The sequence below is a fragment of the Oncorhynchus keta genome, unplaced genomic scaffold (assembly GCF_023373465.1).
Source record: "Oncorhynchus keta strain PuntledgeMale-10-30-2019 unplaced genomic scaffold, Oket_V2 Un_contig_5434_pilon_pilon, whole genome shotgun sequence".
In the NCBI taxonomy this organism is placed as follows: Eukaryota; Metazoa; Chordata; class Actinopteri; order Salmoniformes; family Salmonidae; genus Oncorhynchus; species Oncorhynchus keta.
Genome location: NW_026288291.1, coordinates 82,501 through 101,240, shown reverse-complemented (window position 1 = coordinate 101,240; position 18,740 = coordinate 82,501). Strand labels below are relative to the sequence as shown.

The 18,740-nt window shown below is 49.2% G+C and overlaps 2 protein-coding genes and 1 long non-coding RNA gene across 88 annotated transcripts in view; 1 reads left to right on the top strand and 2 right to left on the bottom strand.

Moving 5' to 3' along the window:
- The first annotated feature begins 391 nt into the window (after window positions 1-391).
- LOC127925340 (cytokine receptor-like factor 3) lies at window positions 392-6,884 on the top strand. Of its 50 annotated transcripts, none has more exons than XR_008120574.1 (7): window positions 2,925-3,076; window positions 3,197-3,376; window positions 3,527-3,556; window positions 3,797-3,826; window positions 4,277-4,396; window positions 4,457-6,602; window positions 6,870-6,884. XR_008120574.1 is itself a non-coding variant. In XM_052510231.1 (6 exons), the coding sequence occupies exons 1-6, from the start codon at window positions 3,023-3,025 to the stop codon at window positions 4,502-4,504; spliced, it is 942 nt and encodes a 313-aa protein (XP_052366191.1). In that variant the 5' UTR covers window positions 2,925-3,022; the 3' UTR covers window positions 4,505-6,308. The 50 variants fall into 50 exon arrangements, 4 of the variants coding, with proteins under 4 accessions (XP_052366192.1, XP_052366191.1, XP_052366190.1 ...); XR_008120547.1 differs by lacking the exon at window positions 3,797-3,826 and adding exons at window positions 3,977-4,006; window positions 4,037-4,066 and having other exon boundaries at window positions 3,197-3,676; window positions 4,307-4,396; XR_008120564.1 differs by lacking the exons at window positions 3,797-3,826; window positions 4,277-4,396 and adding exons at window positions 3,977-4,006; window positions 4,037-4,066; window positions 4,217-4,276 and having other exon boundaries at window positions 3,197-3,676.
- Window positions 6,636-7,973, bottom strand: LOC127925341 (uncharacterized). Its single transcript, XR_008120575.1, has 3 exons — window positions 7,702-7,973; window positions 7,492-7,596; window positions 6,636-6,755 (listed from the first exon to the last, which is right to left on the bottom strand). It is a non-coding gene; the product is annotated as an uncharacterized LOC127925341 (long non-coding RNA).
- Window positions 7,974-8,264: 291 nt separating this feature from the next.
- Window positions 8,265-18,740, bottom strand: part of LOC127925337 (polycomb protein suz12-A-like) — a 47,750-nt gene continuing 37,274 nt past the window's right edge. The window contains exons 15-20 of one of the 37 annotated variants that reach the window (XM_052510217.1): window positions 17,345-17,424; window positions 11,639-12,747; window positions 9,495-11,396; window positions 9,321-9,371; window positions 9,135-9,196; window positions 8,265-9,072 (exon numbers count right to left, since the gene is read on the bottom strand). In XM_052510217.1, the coding sequence (XP_052366177.1) occupies window positions 12,354-12,747; window positions 17,345-17,424 (474 nt within the window). In that variant the 3' untranslated portion in view covers window positions 8,265-9,072; window positions 9,135-9,196; window positions 9,321-9,371; window positions 9,495-11,396; window positions 11,639-12,353. Of the gene's footprint in view, window positions 11,397-11,638; window positions 12,748-17,344; window positions 17,425-18,740 lie in introns of all 37 variants that reach the window. The other 36 variants (XM_052510195.1, XM_052510196.1, XM_052510201.1 and 33 more) reach the window with 36 other exon arrangements.

The window sequence follows — 18,740 nt, the reverse complement described above, 5'->3', positions numbered from 1 at the left end:
TGTGTGTGTGTGTTTCTCTGACCGTGTGTGTGTGTTTCTCTGACCGTGTGTGTGTGTTTCTCTGACCGTGTGTGTGTGTGTGTTTCTCTGACTGTGTGTGTGTGTGTGTGTGTTTCTCTGACTGTGTGTGTGTGTGTGTTTCTCTGACTGTGTGTGTGTGTGTGTCTCTGACTGTGTGTGTGTGTGTGTCTCTGACTGTGTGTGTTTCTCTGACTGTGTGTGTGTGTTTCTCTGACTGTGTGTGTGTGTGTGTGTGTGTGTGTGTGTGTTTCTCTGACTGTGTGTGTGTTTCTCTGACTGTGTGTGTGTTTCTCTGACTGTGTGTGTGTGTGTGTTTCTCTGACCGTGTGTGTGTGTTTCTCTGACCGTGTGTGTGTGTGTGTTTCTCTGACCGTGTGTGTGTGTGTGTGTGTGTGTGTGTGTGTGTGTTTCTCTGACTGTGTGTGTGTGTTCCAGAGTGGTGTCCAGGCAGTGAGGGCTACATCCTCAGCAGTAGAAGGAACATCGCCATGCGGAGTGACTCGTCCCCCTCTAAAGCTGGGGTTCTCTACTCCAACGCTCCGACCTACTTCTGTGGACAGACGCTCACCTTCAAGTCAGTACACACACTCCCTCTCTCTCCATCACAATCTGTAGCGTAATGTTATGCTGTGATTAATGTGTGTTTTGTGTGCTTGCGTAGGATCTCTGCCACGGGCCAGGTGGACAAGCGGGACAGTATCGGGGTGTGTGTGGGGTGTGAGGGAGAGGCGGAGTCTCTGCAGAGGGACCAGGCCGTCTGCATCTCCACCAACGGTACGCTCAGAATCACTTTTTATCTTGGTAAAGCGTACAATTGCAGAGTAGCAGCAGCGTTAAAAGGTAGCAAAACGTCAAGATTTTTTTCTCACCTTCTCTCTCGCCCTCTTCTCCCTCTTCTCTCTCGCTCTCCCTCTCCCTCTCCTTTCTCTCGCTCTCCCTCTCCTTTCTCTCTCTCTCCCTCTTCTTTCTCTCGCTCTCCCTCTTCTTTCTCTCGCTCTCCCTCTTCTCTCGCTCTCACTCTTCTCTCGCTCTCACTCTTCTCTCGCTCTCACTCTTCTCTCGCTCTCACTCTTCTCTCGCTCTCACTCTTCTCTCGCTCTCACTCTTCTCTCGCTCTCACTCTTCTCTCGCTCTCACTCTTCTCTCGCTCTCACTCTTCTCTCGCTCTCACTCTTCTCTCGCTCCCACTCTTCTCTCGCTCCCTCTTCTCTCGCTCCCTCTTCTCTCGCTCCCTCTTCTCTCGCTCCCTCTTCTCTCGCTCCCTCTTCTCTCGCTCCCTCTTCTCTCGCTCTCTCCTTTCTCGCTCTCTCCTTTCTCGCTCTCCCTCTTCTCTCTCCTTTCTCTCTCCCTCTCTCTCTCTCCCTCTTCTCTCTCTCTCCCTCTTCGCTCTCTCTCTCCCTCTTCGCTCTCTCTCTCCCACTGTCTTTTCTCTCTCTCCCACTGTCTTTTCTCTCTCTCTCCCTCTTCTCTCTCTCTCCCACTCTCTTTTCTCTCTCTCTCTCCCTCTTCGCTCTCTCTTCTCCCCTCCAGGAGCAGTGTTTGTCAACGGTAAAGAGATGACCAACCAGCTGCCTTCCATCACCCTCGGCTCTGCTGTGACCTTCGATATGGAAGTGGTCAACCTACTTCCTATTAGCAACAACAACAACCTTAGCGACGGAGGCAACTTCAAGCTGAGGGTTACGATTGGCTCAGGGAACCGGGAAGTGGTGTTTGATTGGCTGCTGGACCAGGGGGTGGACTGCCTGTTCTTTGGCTGCTCCTTAGCCCACCCTGGTTGGAAGGTGCTGGTGTTCTGAGGCTGCTGATTGGACAGCAGACCTGTCAGTCAACACAAAGGGACAAGCAGGGTAACAGTCCTGTCTGCTGGAGTTGTCCTGTCCCAAATCAACCCCTAGACCCAACCCCTTAGACCAGTGCTATTCAAACTTTTTTTTAGCAGGGACCCTATTTTGTTGTGTGCAATTTCTCATGAACCCAACCCAAAAATAATTTTTAAAAACAGTACATTTTAGATTTTTACATCCACGAATAACCCTTAATTCATTCAATTTACAAGAAACCAAAATAAATGTATTCAATTTTATTTTTCAAATATGTTTGTATATTGTCTCATACAGTAATCTGTACTCGTACTATTTGTTTAGTGGGGGGTCGCGATCCTTCCCTTCGTACTATTTGTTTAGTGGGGGGTCGCGATCCTGCCCTCGTACTATTTGTTTAGTGGGGGGCGCGATCCTGCCCTCGTACTATTTGTTTAGTGGGGGGTCATGATCCTGGCCTCGTACTATTTGTTTAGTGGGGGGTCGCGATCCTGGCCTCGTACTATTTGTTTAGTGGGGGGGTTGCGATCCTGCCCTCGTACTATTTGTTTAGTGGGGGGTCGCGATCCTGGCCTCGTACTATTTGTTTAGTGGGGGGTCGCGATCCTGGCCTCGTACTATTTGTTTAGTGGGGGGTCGCGATCCTGGCCTCGTACTATTTGTTTAGTGTGGGGGGTGGTCGCGATCCTGGCCTCGTACTATTTGTTTAGTGGGGGGTCGCGATCCTGGCCTCGTACTATTTGTTTAGTGGGGGGGTTGCGATCCTGCCCTCGTACTATTTGTTTAGTGGGGGTCGCGATCCTGGCCTCGTACTATTTGTTTAGTGGGGGGTCGCGATCCTGGCCTCGTACTATTTGTTTAGTGGGGGGTCGCGATCCTGGCCTCGTACTATTTGTTTAGTGTGGGGGGTCGGTCGCGATCCTGGCCTCGTACTATTTGTTTAGTGGGGGGGGTTGCGATCCTGCCCTCGTACTATTTGTTTAGTGGGGGGGGTCGCGATCCTGGCCTCGTACTATTTGTTTAGTGGGGGTCGCGATCCTGGCCTCGTACTGTTTGTTTAGTGGGGGGTCGCGATCCTGCCTTTGAATAGCACTGCCTTCAACACTTAGCCTCTACCCCCTGTAGCAACTGTTCAGTGTTGGGGTATTTCTAAATGTGAATCAACTTGTTTACAGTAAATGTACCCCTCTTTTACCCACTGTGACTCATCTGGTCCTTTCACCCTGGGAAAGGTTTCATCTGGTCCTTTCACCCTGGGAAAGGTTTCATCTGGTCCTTTCGCCCTGGGAAAGGTTTCATCTGGTCCTTTCGCCCTGGGAAAGGTTTCATCTGGTCCTTTCGCCCTGGGAAAGGTTTCATCTGGTCCTTTCGCCCTGGGAAAGGTTTCATCTGGTCCTTTCACCCTGGGAAAGGTTTCCTCTGGTCCTTTCACCCTGGGAAAGGTTTCATCTGGTCCTTTCACCCTGGGAAAGGTTTCATCTGGTCCTTTCACCCTGGGAAAGGTTTCATCTGGTCCTTTCACCCTGGGAAAGGTTTCATCTGGTCCTTTCACCCTGGGAAAGGTTTCATCTGGTCCTTTCACCCTGGGAAAGGTTTCATCTGGTCCTTTCACCCTGGGAAAGGTTTCATCTGGTCCTTTCACCCTGGGAAAGGTTTCATCTGGTCCTTTCACCCTGGGAAAGGTTTCCTCTGGTCCTTTCACCCTGGGAAAGGTTTCATCTGGTCCTTTCACCCTGGGAAAGGTTTCATCTGGTCCTTTCACCCTGGGAAAGGTTTCATCTGGTCCTTTCACCCTGGGAAAGGTTTCATCTGGTCCTTTCACCCTGGGAAAGGTTTCATCTGGTCCTTTCGCCCTGGGAAAGGTTTCATCTGGTCCTTTCGCCCTGGGAAAGGTTTCATCTGGTCCTTTCGCCCTGGGAAAGGTTTCATCTGGTCCTTTCGCCCTGGGAAAGGTTTCCTCTGGTCCTTTCGCCCTGGGAAAGGTTTCATCTGGTCCTTTCGCCCTGGGAAAGGTTTCATCTGGTCCTTTCGCCCTGGGAAAGGTTTCATCTGGTCCTTTCGCCCTGGGAAAGGTTTCATCTGGTCCTTTCGCCCTGGGAAAGGTTTCATCTGGTCCTTTCGCCCTGGGAAAGGTTTCATCTGGTCCTTTCACCCTGGGAAAGGTTTCATCTGGTCCTTTCGCCCTGGGAAAGGTTTCATCTGGTCCTTTCACCCTGGGAAAGGTTTCATCTGGTCCTTTCGCCCTGGGAAAGGTTTCATCTGGTCCTTTCACCCTGGGAAAGGTTTCCTCTGGTCCTTTCACCCTGGGAAAGGTTTCATCTGGTCCTTTCACCCTGGGAAAGGTTTCCTCTGGTCCTTTCACCCTGGGAAAGGTTTCATCTGGTCCTTTCACCCTGGGAAAGGTTTCATCTGGTCCTTTCACCCTGGGAAAGGTTTCATCTGGTCCTTTCACCCTGGGAAAGGTTTCATCTGGTCCTTTCACCCTGGGAAAGGTTTCATCTGGTCCTTTCACCCTGGGAAAGGTTTCCTCTGGTCCTTTCACCCTGGGAAAGGTTTCCTCTGGTCCTTTCACCCTGAGAAAGGTTTCATCTGGTCCTTTCACCCTGGGAAAGGTTTCATCTGAGGCAGCGATCTGTGCTTCCTCCAGGTATGACTGGTGATTGGCTGAGAGGCGTCTGCTCCGGTATCAGAGAATCTCAGCTTTCTCCTCTTGGGCACCTGGATGGACAATGTACACAAAGCCCTTTCTGACCTGTCTGATAAGATATCCTGCCATCTGATACAGACTGGTGTACCAGAACTGACCAATCATTATTCCTTTTCAAGACACACTCAGGCTGTGCATGAAATGGCACCCTGTTCCCTACATAGTGCTTATGGGCCTTGGTCAAAAGTAGTGGACTATGTAGGGAATAGGGTGCCATTCCTGTGCCCAATTTCAGATGCACATTATCTCCAAACGTCCTAAAATGGTGTTTTTTTAAACTTATGAATGTGAGAATAATAAGGGGGTGGACTCGCTCAGAGAAGTGATCAGAGAGCGAGACGTTACCTTTCATCAAACACTTGAGCTGCAAAGCATGCTGGTCTGGTTTACCACAGAATAAAACACCATCACTGTGTAAAACAACTCACTCCAGAGATCGTAACCTCTTCTTCGTCGGTCTCTCTTCTCCCTGTCGACCCGTTTTCAGTTCTCTAGTGTGAGCAGAACTCATGCGGTGTACAAAGTTCAGATTCTCTAATGTGTATGTGTTCTGAATCAGATTCAGATCAGATTTCATGCTCTTAATGTGCTTTTTAAAAACATTTTTTTTTTTGCCAACAGTATTCACAACCATGTAATGTAACTTCACTTGTAGACATTGATGTACTTTCTTGTGAATTTTGGGGGGAACTTGGAGAGGTGAATTTATATTTTAAAACGGCATCCCATTTCCTCTAGATCACTATAGGGACTAGGGGGGCCGTTTTGGGTTGCTTCCTGTGGTTCTGCAGAGATGGTATGGTTGCTGTGGTTACAGAGCGCTCTTCAGCAGACTGACTGTTGAGTTCGATGGTTCAAATTTAAATGAACCTGTATTTAACAAGGCAAGTCAGGAAAGAACTAAATTTACATTTACATTTAAGTCATTTAGCAGACGCTCTTATCCAGAGCAACTTACACAATGACTGCCTACCCCCCTCTCCTAACCCGGACGATGCTGGGCCAAACCCTATGGGACTCCCGATCATGCCCGGTTGTGTGACAGCCTGGAAACGAACCAGGGTCTGTAGTGACGCCTCTAGCACTGCAATACAGCGCCTCAGACCGCTGCGCCACTCGGGAGTGTGACAGTTTCACATTTAAACAGGTTAACAGTGGTCATACATACTGTAAGACAGTGCGAGATAAAAGCTATAGCTTGGATACAGTACATAGCTGTATAGTTACTCTGTGGCAGTGTTGCTCCATGTCCAAATCATCTGATATCAGTGAAAGGCTGCCAATGGCGGTAGGGTTGTGGGGTTGGAAATGGAACCAGGCCACCTGTTATAGGAGGGGTCGTCCTCAGCTGTCTGTCATTAGTGGGGTCGTACTCAGCTGTCTTGTCATCCACCACCCTCTTCATGCAAACATCCGTCTCCGATTCCTTTAACTGTGTGTACGAGTCCCAAATAGCACCCTATCCCCTATCTAGTGCACTACTTTTTGACCCGGATCCATAGGGCCGGTCAAAAGAAGTGCATCAGATAGGGTGCCATTTGGAATGCTGACTGTGACTTGTAAAATCAGGGTTGGGGCTCAGTTCCATTTCAATTCGGGTGTTTAACTGAAATTCCAAATTGCCTTTAAAGTGGAATGTGAGTCGACTTCCTAAAATGGCATTGACCCCCAGTCCTGCTTATTATTGACATGTGTTTGTCTTCCTTCAGTACAGAACAAATGGCCCAGAAACATCCAATAAATTGCTTAGTCATCTATTTTTGGTTATTTTTTTTTTTGTGTGTCTGAAATATGAAACAATCCAAAATTGGAGCTACACCAAGAGATGGACAGAAGTCAGGATGTTGGGTCAGACAGGCTAGCAGATCATTTCTATTAGCCAGGGTAACAACGGGGTCTAAAATGTTCCGGCCCGTGTCATGGTTGGAAATACAACATTTGGCTGGTCTGACGGGCTTGTTGGGCACATTGCTACTGGCCCAGTCTGAAAAGTTCTATTCTCGGGCTCGCTGAAGGTCGATCCCCCATCCTAACATGTGAATGAGATAGTTGTAGTGTTAGAACCGTATCTGTGAGAACGTGACCAGTAGTGTTAGAACCGTATCTGTGAGAACGTGACCAGTAGTGTTAGAACCGTATCTGTGAGAACGTGACCAGTAGTGTTAGAACCGTATCTGTGAGAACGTGACCAGTAGTGTTAGAACCTTATCCATGAGAACGTGACCAGTAGTGTTAGAACCGTATCCATGAGAACGTGACCAGTAGTGTTACCGTATCCATGAGAACGTGACCAGTAATGTTAGAACCGTATCCATGAGAACGTGACCAGTAGTGTTAGAACCGTATCTGTGAGAACGTGACCAGTAGTGTTAGAACCGTATCCGTGAGAACGTGACCAGTAGTGTTAGAACCGTATCCATGAGAACGTGACCAGTAGTGTTACCGTATCCATGAGAACGTGACCAGTAATGTTAGAACCGTATCCATGAGAACGTGACCAGTAGTGTTAGAACCGTATCCATGAGACAGTAACGTGACCAGTAGTGTTAGAACCGTATCCATGAGACAGTAACGTGACCAGTAGTGTTAGAACCGTATCCATGAGACAGTAACGTGACCAGTAGTGTTAGAACCGTATCCATGAGATAGTTACAGTAACGTGACCAGTAGTGTTAGAACCGTATCCATGAGATAGTTACAGTAACGTGACCAGTAGTGTTAGAACGTATCCATGAGACAGTAACGTGACCAGTAGTGTTAGAACCGTATCCATGAGAACGTGACCAGTAGTGTTAGAACCGTATCCATGAGATAGTTACAGTAACGTGACCAGTAGTGTTAGACCCTTATCCATGAGACAGTAACGTGACCAGTAGTGTTAGAACCGTATCCATGAGAACGTGACCAGTAGTGTTAGAACGTGACCAGTAGTGTTAGAACCGTATCCATGAGAACGTGACCAGTAGTGTTAGAACCGTATCCATGAGAACGTGACCAGTAGTGTTAGAACCGTATCCATGAGAACGTGACCAGTAGTGTTAGAACCTTATCCATGAGAACGTGACCAGTAGTGTTAGAACCGTATCCATGAGAACGTGACCAGTAGTGTTAGAACCTTATCCATGAGAACGTGACCAGTAGTGTTAGAACCGTATCCATGAGAACGTGACCAGTAGTGTTAGAACCGTATCCATGAGAACGTGACCAGTAGTGTTAGAACCGTATCCATGAGAACGTGACCAGTAGTGTTAGAACCGTATCCATGAGAACGTGACCAGTAGTGTTAGAACCGTATCCATGAGAACGTGACCAGTAGTGTTAGAACCGTATCCATGAGAACGTGACCAGTAGTGTTAGAACCGTATCCATGAGATAGTTACAGTAACGTGACCAGTAGTGTTAGAACCGTATCCATGAGAACGTGACCGGTAGTGTTAGAACCGTATCCATGAGAACGTGACCAGTAGTGTTAGAACCGTATCCATGAGAACGTGACCGGTAGTGTTAGAACCGTATCCATGAGAACGTGACCAGTAGTGTTAGAACCGTATCCATGAGAACGTGACCAGTAGTGTTAGAACCGTATCCATGAGACAGTAACGTGACCAGTAGTGTTAGAACCGTATCCATGAGAACGTGACCAGTAGTGTTAGAACGTGACCAGTAGTGTTAGAACCGTATCCATGAGAATTAAAACCATGAGACGTTAATGGTAATAGTACAAAACATCTTTATTCTTTTAAATAGAAAACATTTTCTATGACTCCTTTATTACTCAATTCCAACGTCCAGCTGGTTTTAGGATGTTGGTGTACAAAAGTCTTATCTGGGTTCGCTAGAGCAAAATGTTGCTCCTTTTTCCTGAAGTGACATATATATATATATATACATACACAAACCTCGGTCATGTTCATTGAGGCGCACTGTAGCAAAACGTTTTGCAACAGAAGATAAGTGTTTTATTGGATTAGTACAGAGAGTACCTCCAACTCCCTCGTTTTTGAGTGCTTTCTAACGTTTTGTGCCAAATGAACATGACCCTAGTCAACATACTGCACACAGCTACAGAACGTAGGAACAGCTTCCTTTGTTTGGGTCCTGATTGATTGCAAATTCAAGTTCACACCTGAAAAGATCCACCCCAACACTGGAGAAGCAATGAGACCCTGTTTCCTATATAGTGCACTCCTGTTGACCAGGGCCCATACCAGTGGAGGCTGCTGAGGGGAGGACGGCTCATAATGGCATCAAACACATGGAAATCACATGTTTAGATACCATTCCGCTCCAGCCATTACCACGAGCCCGTCCTCCCCAATTAACGCTGCCACCAACCTCCTGTGGTCCCTACTACTTTTGACCAGGGCCCGTCCTCCCCAATTAACGCTGCCACCGACCTCCTGTGGTCCCTACTACTTTTGACCAGGGCCCGTCCTCCCCAATTAACGCTGCCACCAACCTCCTGTGGTCCATGCTACTTTTGACCAGGGCCCGTCCTCCCCAATTAACGCTGCCACCAACCTCCTGTGGTCCATGCTACTTTTGACCAGGGCCCGTCCTCCCCAATTAAAGCTGCCACCGACCTCCTGTGGTCCATGCTACTTTTGACCAGGGCCCGTCCTCCCCAATTAACGCTGCCACCAACCTCCTGTGGTCCATGCTACTTTTGACCAGGGCCCGTCCTCCCCAATTAAAGCTGCCACCAACCTCCTGTGGTCCATGCTACTTTTGACCAGGGCCCGTCCTCCCCAATTAAAGCTGCCACCAACCTCCTGTGGTCCCTACTACTTTTGACCAGGGCCCGTCCTCCCCAATTAAAGCTGCCACCAACCTCCTGTGGTCCATGCTACTTTTGACCAGGGCCCGTCCTCCCCAATTAAAGCTGCCACCAACCTCCTGTGGTCCATGCTACTTTTGACCAGGGCCCGTCCTCCCCAATTAACGCTGCCACCAACCTCCTGTGGTCCATGCTACTTTTGACCAGGGCCCGTCCTCCCAAATTAACGCTGCCACCAACCTCCTGTGGTCCATGCTACTTTTGACCAGGGCCCTATGGTACACTATATATATATATATATATATACCAAATTACTCCAACATAGTAAGAGTGCATCCCAACTCATTCCCTATAAGTAGTGCACTACCCTGTGGACCCTGGTCAAAAGTAGTATACTATATAGGGAGCCATTCGGGACACTACCCAAAAGCAGTGAGTGGATGCGGGTGCTGCACGGTTTCAGCTTGATGATGAATGTGGTCATACAGTGTAACTGAACCTTGACCTAATGACCTGACGACCTCAAAAAGGTTACAGATGACTGCGATCTGTGCTCACTGAGGGCCTGAATCATCTGTCTAGTAGCACCATTGGCTCCTGACTGACTTGAGTGCTAATCAGACCTGAGTTCAAATACTCGATCTGTGTTTGATTGAGCTTGCCTGGCTTGAATGGACCTAAAGACGAGTCCCAAAACTGCAACTCCTCCCATCTAGCACTCCAGGCAGGCTAGAGCAAACATTAAAGACTCCAAATAGTAACAGAGGTCTGACAGCAATACACATTTAGTTTAGGATGGGGGGGGGCAAAGGGATGTTTCTACCCTGAGCCAGACACATTCTAGTCCAACAACACTGTTTCCAAGAGCTGGACTTCAGACCAGTGTACCGTCCCTCAAGTTTAGCCTCAAATGGCCCCCATAGTAATAAACATAACAATCAAATGTTAACATTCAGAATGCATCATCATTACAACCAACCATTCCCCTTAATAACAATACAATACAGCAGAGTCTGTCCGTCATCAGGGTTGTATTCATTAGTGCACACTGTAGCAAAAACGTTTAGCAAAAGAAAAACGAAAACAAACATTTATATTGTTCACGTAGTCCATCCCAAGTGAAGACGACCCAAGTCTTTTCGGTCCGTCTCTATAATTAATATATATATATATATTTTTTTTAAACGAGTTTGTCCCAAAGCAAATATCCCAAATGGCACCTTATTTCCTATCTAGTGCACAGACGCCCAAGTCTGTCTCAAACAGACGCCCAAGGAAATAAGCTTTAAAATCTGCAACATTTTAGGGGTGTGAACCGTTTGTGTCATGAACAGTGCTTGTGCCCATAGACATGGATGTTCCCCAATGCTGGAAGAGGGACCTGAGTGAAACAGTTTGGGAACCACTGATCTATATAGGACCCTATGGGCCTCGGCCTAGAGTGTTAAAGCTTTGTAACAGCCAGAACGGCCCAGAGGGCAGGAGCCCACCTCCTGCTTCTGTAGTGAGGCAGCTTGATGTACAAGTACCACTCCTGGACAGAATGCTAGTCTATAGCAGGCAGCTTGATGTACAAGTACACCTCCTGGACAGAATGCTAGTCTATAGCAGACAGCTTGATGTACAAGTACACCTCCTGGACAGAATGCTAGTCTATAGCAGACAGCTTGATGTACAAGTACCACTCCTGGACAGAATGCTAGTCTATAGCAGACAGCTTGATGTACAAGTACACCTCCTGGACAGAATGCTAATCTATAGCAGACAGCTTGATGTACAAGTACACCTCCTGGACAGAATGCTAATCTATAGCAGACAGCTTGATGTACAAGTACACCTCCTGGACAGAATGCTAATCTATAGCAGACAGCTTGATGTACAAGTACATCCCCTAGTCTACAGCAGACAGCTTGATGTACAAGTACACCTCCTGGACAGAATGCTAATCTATAGCAGACAGCTTGATGTACAAGTACATCCCATAGTCTATAGCAAACAGATTGATGTACAAGTACACCTCCTGGACAGAATGCTAATCTATAGCAGACAGCTTGATGTACAAGTACACCTCCTGGACAGAATGCTAATATATAGCAGACAGCTTGATGTACAAGTACACCCCCTGGACAGAATGCTAATCTATAGCAGACAGCTTGATGTACAAGTACATCCCCTGGACAGAATGCTAGTCTATAGCAGACAGCTTGATGTACAAGTACATCCCCTAGTCTATAGCAGACAGCTTGATATACAAGTACACCCCTGGACAGAATGCTAATCTATAGCAGACAGCTTGATGTACAAGTACACCTCCTGGACAGAATGCTAATCTATAGCAGACAGCTTGATGTACAAGTACATCCCCTAATCTATAGCAGACAGCTTGATGTACAAGTACACCTCCTGGACAGAATGCTAGTCTATAGCAGACAGCTTGATGTACAAGTACACCTCCTGGACAGAATGCTAGTCTATAGCAGACAGCTTGATGTACAAGTACATCCCCTAGTCTACAGCAGACAGCTTGATGTACAAGTACACCCCCTAGTCTACAGCAGACAGCTTGATGTACAAGTACACCCCCTAGTCTATAGCAGGGCCTGGTAAAAAGTAGTGCACACTAGTATAAAGGAATATGGTGCCAGTTGGGACTAAGTTATTGCTAAAGTGATGCGTTGACAGACCTCATGGTCACTGTAACGTCAGTCTAATGACATCAAAGCAAGACTGAATAACCAGACATGGGGAAAAACTAGACCAAGGTTTCCCTGCTATAACCAGTGGGACTGTGTGTGTGTGTGTGTGTGTGTGTGTCCAAATGGACTTAAATGATTCTGGCCCACCACCTCTATACGGTAAACCCAACACCCAGTGCTTGTTTGGTATGATGTCATCATGAGTCTCTCTTATTATTCCCTCCAATCACCACCAACACCAACACACCCTCTTTCACCCTCCACTCAGCCAATCACCGGGCATCATTTTAGATACTCATCACTCCTCCAGGAGAGGGCCGGAGGGTACCTCACAACTTATGCCTCTTGCTCGGCCTGGACGTTTCCACAGCAACAGAACTACCAGCTTCGTCGCCATCGCCGTTTCCGTTCGTGCGGCCATTACCATGGTTACTCTTACCATCCGTGTGGTCGTCATTACATGTGGCATAGTCGGGTTGCAGCTCAGACGGAGACTCCAGCGCTGTCACCCAACACTCTCCTCCTTCCTGCCGCTGGGTCTGCTGGATGTGTCGGAGGCGTGTCATGGCCTGGTTGATGGTTGCCGTGGTAACCAGTTTAAAGTCATGCATGCTGACCAGGTGTAACAGGAAGTTCCTACAGAGGTTCTTCCTGGCAATGTACGCACCGCAACCTTCCACAAACGCCAGACAGGCTCCGTTCATCTGGTTGTCTGCTATGTAGCTGAGGGGCAGAGAGAGAGTGTGGGGGGAGAGAGAGAGGGGAGGGAGAGAGAGTGGGGGGGAGAGAGAGAGGGGAGGAAGAGAGAGTGGGGGCAGAGGGAGAGAGAGTGGGGGCAGAGAGAGAGTGTGGGGGGAGAGAGAGAGTGGGGGGGGGAGAGTGTGGGGGGGAGAGAGTGTGGGGGAGAGAGAGAGTGTGGGGGAGAGAGAGAGTGTGGGGGAGAGAGAGTGTGGGGGGGGAGAGAGAGAGTGTGGGGGGAGAGAGAGAGAGAGTGGGGGGGAGAGAGAGTGTGGGGGAGAGAGAGAGTGTGGGGGAGAGAGAGAGTGTGGGGGAGAGAGAGAGGGGGAGAGAGAGAGGGGGAGAGAGAGAGTGTGGGGGGGGAAGAGAGAGAGGGGAGGGAGAGAGAGTGGGGGCAGAGAGAGAGGGGAGGGGGAGAGAGAGGGGAGGGGGAGAGAAAGAGTGGGGGGGAGAGAGAGAGGGGAGGGGGAGAGAGAGAGGGAGGGGGAGAGAGAGAGGGAGGGGGAGAGAGAGAGGGAGGGGGAGAGAGAGAGAGGAGGGAGAGAGAGAGAGAGGAGGGAGAGAGAGAGAGAGAGCGGAGGGGGAGAGAGGAGGGGGGAGAGAAAGAGCGGGAGGAGAGAGAGAGGGGAGGGGGAGAGAGAGAGAGGAGGGAGAGAGAGAGAGGAGGGAGAGAGAGAGAGAGGAGGGAGAGAGAGCGGAGGGAGAGAGAGAGAGCGGAGGGGGGAGAGAGAGAGAGCGGAGGGGGAGAGAGAGAGAGAGGAGGGGGGGAGAGAGAGAGAGAGAGGGGGGAGAGAGAGAGAGAGGAGGGGGAGAGAGAGAGAGAGGAGGGGGAGAGAGAGAGAGAGGAGGGGGGGAGAGAGAGAGAGAGGAGGGGGAGAGAGAGAGAGAGGAGGGGGAGAGAGAGAGAGAGAGGAGGGGGAGAGAGAGAGAGAGAGGAGGGGGAGAGAGAGAGAGAGAGGAGGGGGAGAGAGAGAGAGGAGGGGGAGAGAGAGAGAGGGGGGGGAGAGAGAGAGAGGAGGGGGAGAGAGAGAGAGAGAGGGGGGGGAGAGAGAGAGAGAGAGAGGAGGGGGAGAGAGAGAGAGAGAGAGGAGGGGGAGAGAGAGAGAGAGAGGAGGGGGAGAGAGAGAGAGAGAGAGGAGGGGGAGAGAGAGAGAGAGAGGAGGGGGAGAGAGAGAGAGAGAGGAGGGGGAGAGAGAGAGTGGAGGGGGAGAGAGAGAGTGGAGGGGAGAGAGAGAGAGAGAGGAGGGGAGAGAGAGAGAGAGGAGGGAGAGAGAGAGAGAGAGGGGAGGGGAGAGAGAGAGAGAGGAGGGGAGAGAGAGAGAGTGGGGGAGAGAAAGAGAGGGGGATTAGAGTAGGGACATCAAACGTTCAGCCTGCGCCACAGACACTATGGAGCCTCTAGTCGAGAGCGCCTGGTTAATAAGAATTCATTTGGGGCAGCAGGTAGCCTAGTGGTTAGAGCAGGTAGCCTAGTGGTTAGAGCGTTGGGCCAGTAACCGAAAGGTTGCTAGATTGAATCCCCGAGCCGACAAGGTAAAAATCTGTAGTTCTGCCCCTGAATAAGGGGCAGCATTCATTTGTAAGTCGCTCTGGATAAGAGCGTCTGCTAAATGACTTAAATGTAAGGCAGTTAACCCACTGTTCCTAGGCAGTCATTGAAAATAAGAATTTGTTCTTAACTGACTTGCCTAGTAAAATAAAAAATACAAATAATAGAGATTCTGTTGTTTTAAACTGTAAATGAGTGAGAAATAGATGTCATTAAGCAGGTTTCCATCCAACCATCATATGGAAGTAAACTTGGAGTCATGCGACGATATGGTGTGTGGTCCTCCCACTATGATTCACAGTTTATTAAACTACAGACTTAATAAGTGATGAACTTCACAGGGAGGTGAAAGTGCACGGTGATGAACTTGCCTACTTGATGCTCCTTCGCAATAAATATCCAGGGTCATTTGACCCCCCTAACAACTAATCTAGCCCTTATCCATAATAATCTCATCATGTCGGCTAACCCCACACTGTATGTGCCAGCTGTTGGCTCAAGTGCACAGGCCAAGACCACAGCAACGTCTTCTAGAGAACGACACGCAGCAACGTCTAGAGAACGACACGCAGCAACGTCTAGAGAACGACACGCAGCAACGTCTAGAGAACGACACACAGCAACGTCTAGACACGCAGCAACGTCTAGAGAACGAAGAGAACGACACGCAGCAACGTCTAGAGAACGACACGCAGCAACGCAACGTCTAGAGAACGACACGCAGCAACGTCTAGAGAACGACACGCAGCAACGTCTAGAGAACGACACGCAGCAACGTCTAGAGAACGACACGCAGCAACGTCTAGAGAACGACACGCAGCAACGCGTCTAGAGAACGACACGCAGCAACGTCTCAGAGAACGACACGCAGCAACGTCTAGAGAACGCCACGCAGCAACGTCTAGAGAACGACACGCAGCAGAACGTCACGCAGCAACGCCTAGAGAACGACACGCAGCAACGTCTAGAGAACGACACGCAGCAACGTCTAGAGAACGACACGCAGCAACGTCTAGAGAACACGCAGCAACGCAGCAAGCAACGTCTAGAGAACGACACGCAGCAACGTCTCTGAGAACGACACGCAGCAACGTCTAGAGAACGACACGCAGCAACGTCTAGAGAACGACACGCAGCAACGTCTAGAGAACGACACGCAGCAACGCAGAGAACAACGCAGCAACGTCTAGAGAACGACACGCAGCAACGTCTAGAGAACGACACGCAGCAACGTCTAGAGAACGACACGCAGCAACGTCTAGAGAACGACACGCAGCAACGTCTAGAGAACGACACGCAGCAACGTCTAGAGAACGACACGCAGCAACGTCTAGAGAACGACACGCAGCAACGTCTAGAGAACGACACGCAGCAACGTCTAGAGAACGACACGCAGCAACGTCTAGAGAACGACACGCAGCAACGTCTAGAGAACGACAGCAACGTCTAGAGAACGACACACAGCAACGTCTAGAGAACGACACACAGCAACGTCTAGAGAACGACACACAGCAACGCCTAGAGAACGACACACAGCAACGTCTAGAGAACGACACACAGCAACGCCTGATGATGCTTTAAACAGGCTGTATAACGAGGCCAGGGCGTTAATGCGGGGTACGTACCCAGACTTCATGACACACAGCAACGCCTGATGATGCTTTAAACAGGCTGTATAACGAGGCCAGGGCGTTAATGCGGGGTACGTACCCAGACTTCATGTTGATGATGATGCTTTAAACAGGGCGTTAATGCGGGGTACGTACCCATACTTCATGACACACAGCAACGTGTTGATGATGATGCTTTAAACAGGGCGTTAATGCGGGGTGCGTACCCAGACTTCATGTTGATGATGATGCTTTAAACAGGGCGTTAATGCGGGGTACGTACCCAGACTTCATGACACACAGCAACGTGTTGATGATGATGCTTTAAACAGGGCGTTAATACGGGGTACGTACCCAGACTTCATGACACACAGCAACGTGTTGATGATGATGCTTTAAACAGGGCGTTAATGCGGGGTACGTACCCAGACTTCATGACACACAGCAACGTGTTGATGATGCTTTAAACAGGGCGTTAATGCGGGGTACGTACCCAGACTTCATGTTGATGATGATGCTTTAAACAGGGCGTTAATGCGGGGTACGTACCCATACTTCATGACACACAGCAACGTGTTGATGATGCTTTAAACAGGGCGTTAATGCGGGGTACGTACCCAGACTTCATGACACACAGCAACGTGTTGATGATGATGCTTTAAACAGGGCGTTAATGCGGGGTACGTACCCAGACTTCATGACACACAGCAACGTGTTGATGATGATGCTTTAAACAGGGCGTTAATGCGGGGTACGTACCCAGACTTCATGACACACAGCAACGTGTTGATGATGATGCTTTAAACAGGGCGTTAATGCGGGGTACGTACCCAGACTTCATGACACACAGCAACGTGTTGATGATGCTTTAAACAGGGCGTTAATGCGGGGTACGTACCCAGACTTCATGACACACAGCAACGTGTTGATGATGATGCTTTAAACAGGGCGTTAATGCGGGGTACGTACCCAGACTTCATGACACACAGCAACGTGTTGATGATGATGCTTTAAACAGGGCGTTAATGCGGGGTACGTACCCAGACTTCATGTTGATGATGATGCTGCTTTAAACAGGGCGTTAATGCGGGGTACGTACCCAGACTTCATGTTGATGATGATGCTTTAAACAGGGCGTTAATGCGGGGTACGTACCCAGACTTCATGACACACAGCAACGTGTTGATGATGATGCTTTAAACAGGGCGTTAATGCGGGGTACGTACCCAGACTTCATGTTGATGATGATGCTTTAAACAGGGCGTTAATGCGGGGTGCGTACCCAGACTTCATGACACACAGCAACGTGTTGATGATGATGCTTTAAACAGGGCGTTAATGCGGGTACGTACCCAGACTTCATGACACACAGCAACGTGTTGATGATGATGCTTTAAACAGGGCGTTAATGCGGGGTACGTACCCAGACTTCATGACGTGAAGGTTCCACAGCTTCATCACCTCCTTCTCTCCATCGTTCACGTCTGTAAACTCCTGGATTTGCTGTAGACAGAACAACAGTCAGAGTGGATCAGGAGTCAAGTTGGAGACTCCAAACCCAATGTCAGTGTGGCTCTGTTGTAATGGTAGACCTGGGTTTGTATGGGCCTAAAGCCTAAAGTCTGTACTGGTGCAGAGTAGACCTGGGTTTGTATGGGCCTAAAGCCTAAAGTCTGTACTGGTGCAGAGTAGACCTGGGTTTGTATGGGTCTAATACCTACAGTCTGTACTGGTGCAGAGTAGACCTGGGTTTGTATGGGTCTAATACCTACAGTCTGTACTGGTGCAGAGTAGACCTGGGTTTGTATGGGTCTAATACCTACAGGCTGTACTGGTGCAGAGTAGACCTGGGTTTGTATGGGCCTAATACCTACAGGCTGTACTGGTGCAGAGTAGACCTGGGTTTGTATGGGCCTAATACCTACAGGCTGTACTGGTGCAGAGTAGACCTGGGTTTGTATGGGTCTAATACCTACAGTCTGTACTGGTGCAGAGTAGACCTGGGTTTGTATGGGCCTAAAGCCTACAGGCTGTACTGGTGCAGAGTAGACCTGGGTTTGTATGGGTCTAAAGCCTACAGTCTGTACTGGTGCAGAGTAGACCTGGGTTTGTATGGGCCTAATACCTACAGGCTGTACTGGTGCAGAGTAGACCTGGGTTTGTATGGGTCTAATACCTACAGGCTGTACTGGTGCAGAGTAGACCTGGGTTTGTATGGGCCTAATACCTACAGGCTGTACTGGTGCAGAGTAGACCTGGGTTTGTATGGGTCTAATACCTACAGGCTGTACTGGTGCAGAGTAGACCTGGGTTTGTATGGGTCTAATACCTACAGGCTGTACTGGTGCAGAGTAGACCTGGGTTTGTATGGGCCTAAAGCCTAAAGTCTGTACTGGTGCAGAGTAGACCTGGGTTTGTATGGGCCTAAAGCCTAAAGTCTGTACTGGTGCAGAGTAGACCTGGGTTTGTATGGGCCTAATACCTACAGGCTGTACTGGTGCAGAGTAGACCTGGGTTTGTATGGGCCTAAAGCCTACAGTCTGTACTGGTGCAGAGTAGACCTGGGTTTGTATGGGCCTAATACCTACAGTCTGTACTGGTGCAGAGTAGACCTGGGTTTGTATGGGCCTAAAACCTACAGTCTGTAATGTGGTAGCTACCTGCTCAGTGTGTATCTCATCATGTGTGGTAGCTACCTGCTCAGTGTGTATCTCATCATGTGTGGTAGCTACCTGCTCAGTGTGTATCTCATCATGTGTGGTAGCTACCTGCTCAGTGTGTATCTCATCATGTGTGGTAGCTACCTGCTCAGTGTGTAT

Coding starts and splice junctions, on each gene's coding strand:
- LOC127925340 (XM_052510229.1), top strand. CDS start 3,023: ATGTACCCCTCTTTTACCCACTGTGACTCATCTGGTCCTTTCACCCTG. Junction 3,077..3,166: donor GTCCTTTCACCCTGGGAAAG/GTTTCATCTGGT, acceptor GCCCTGGGAAAG/GTTTCATCTGGTCCTTTCGC. Junction 3,677..3,976: donor GTCCTTTCACCCTGGGAAAG/GTTTCATCTGGT, acceptor GCCCTGGGAAAG/GTTTCATCTGGTCCTTTCAC.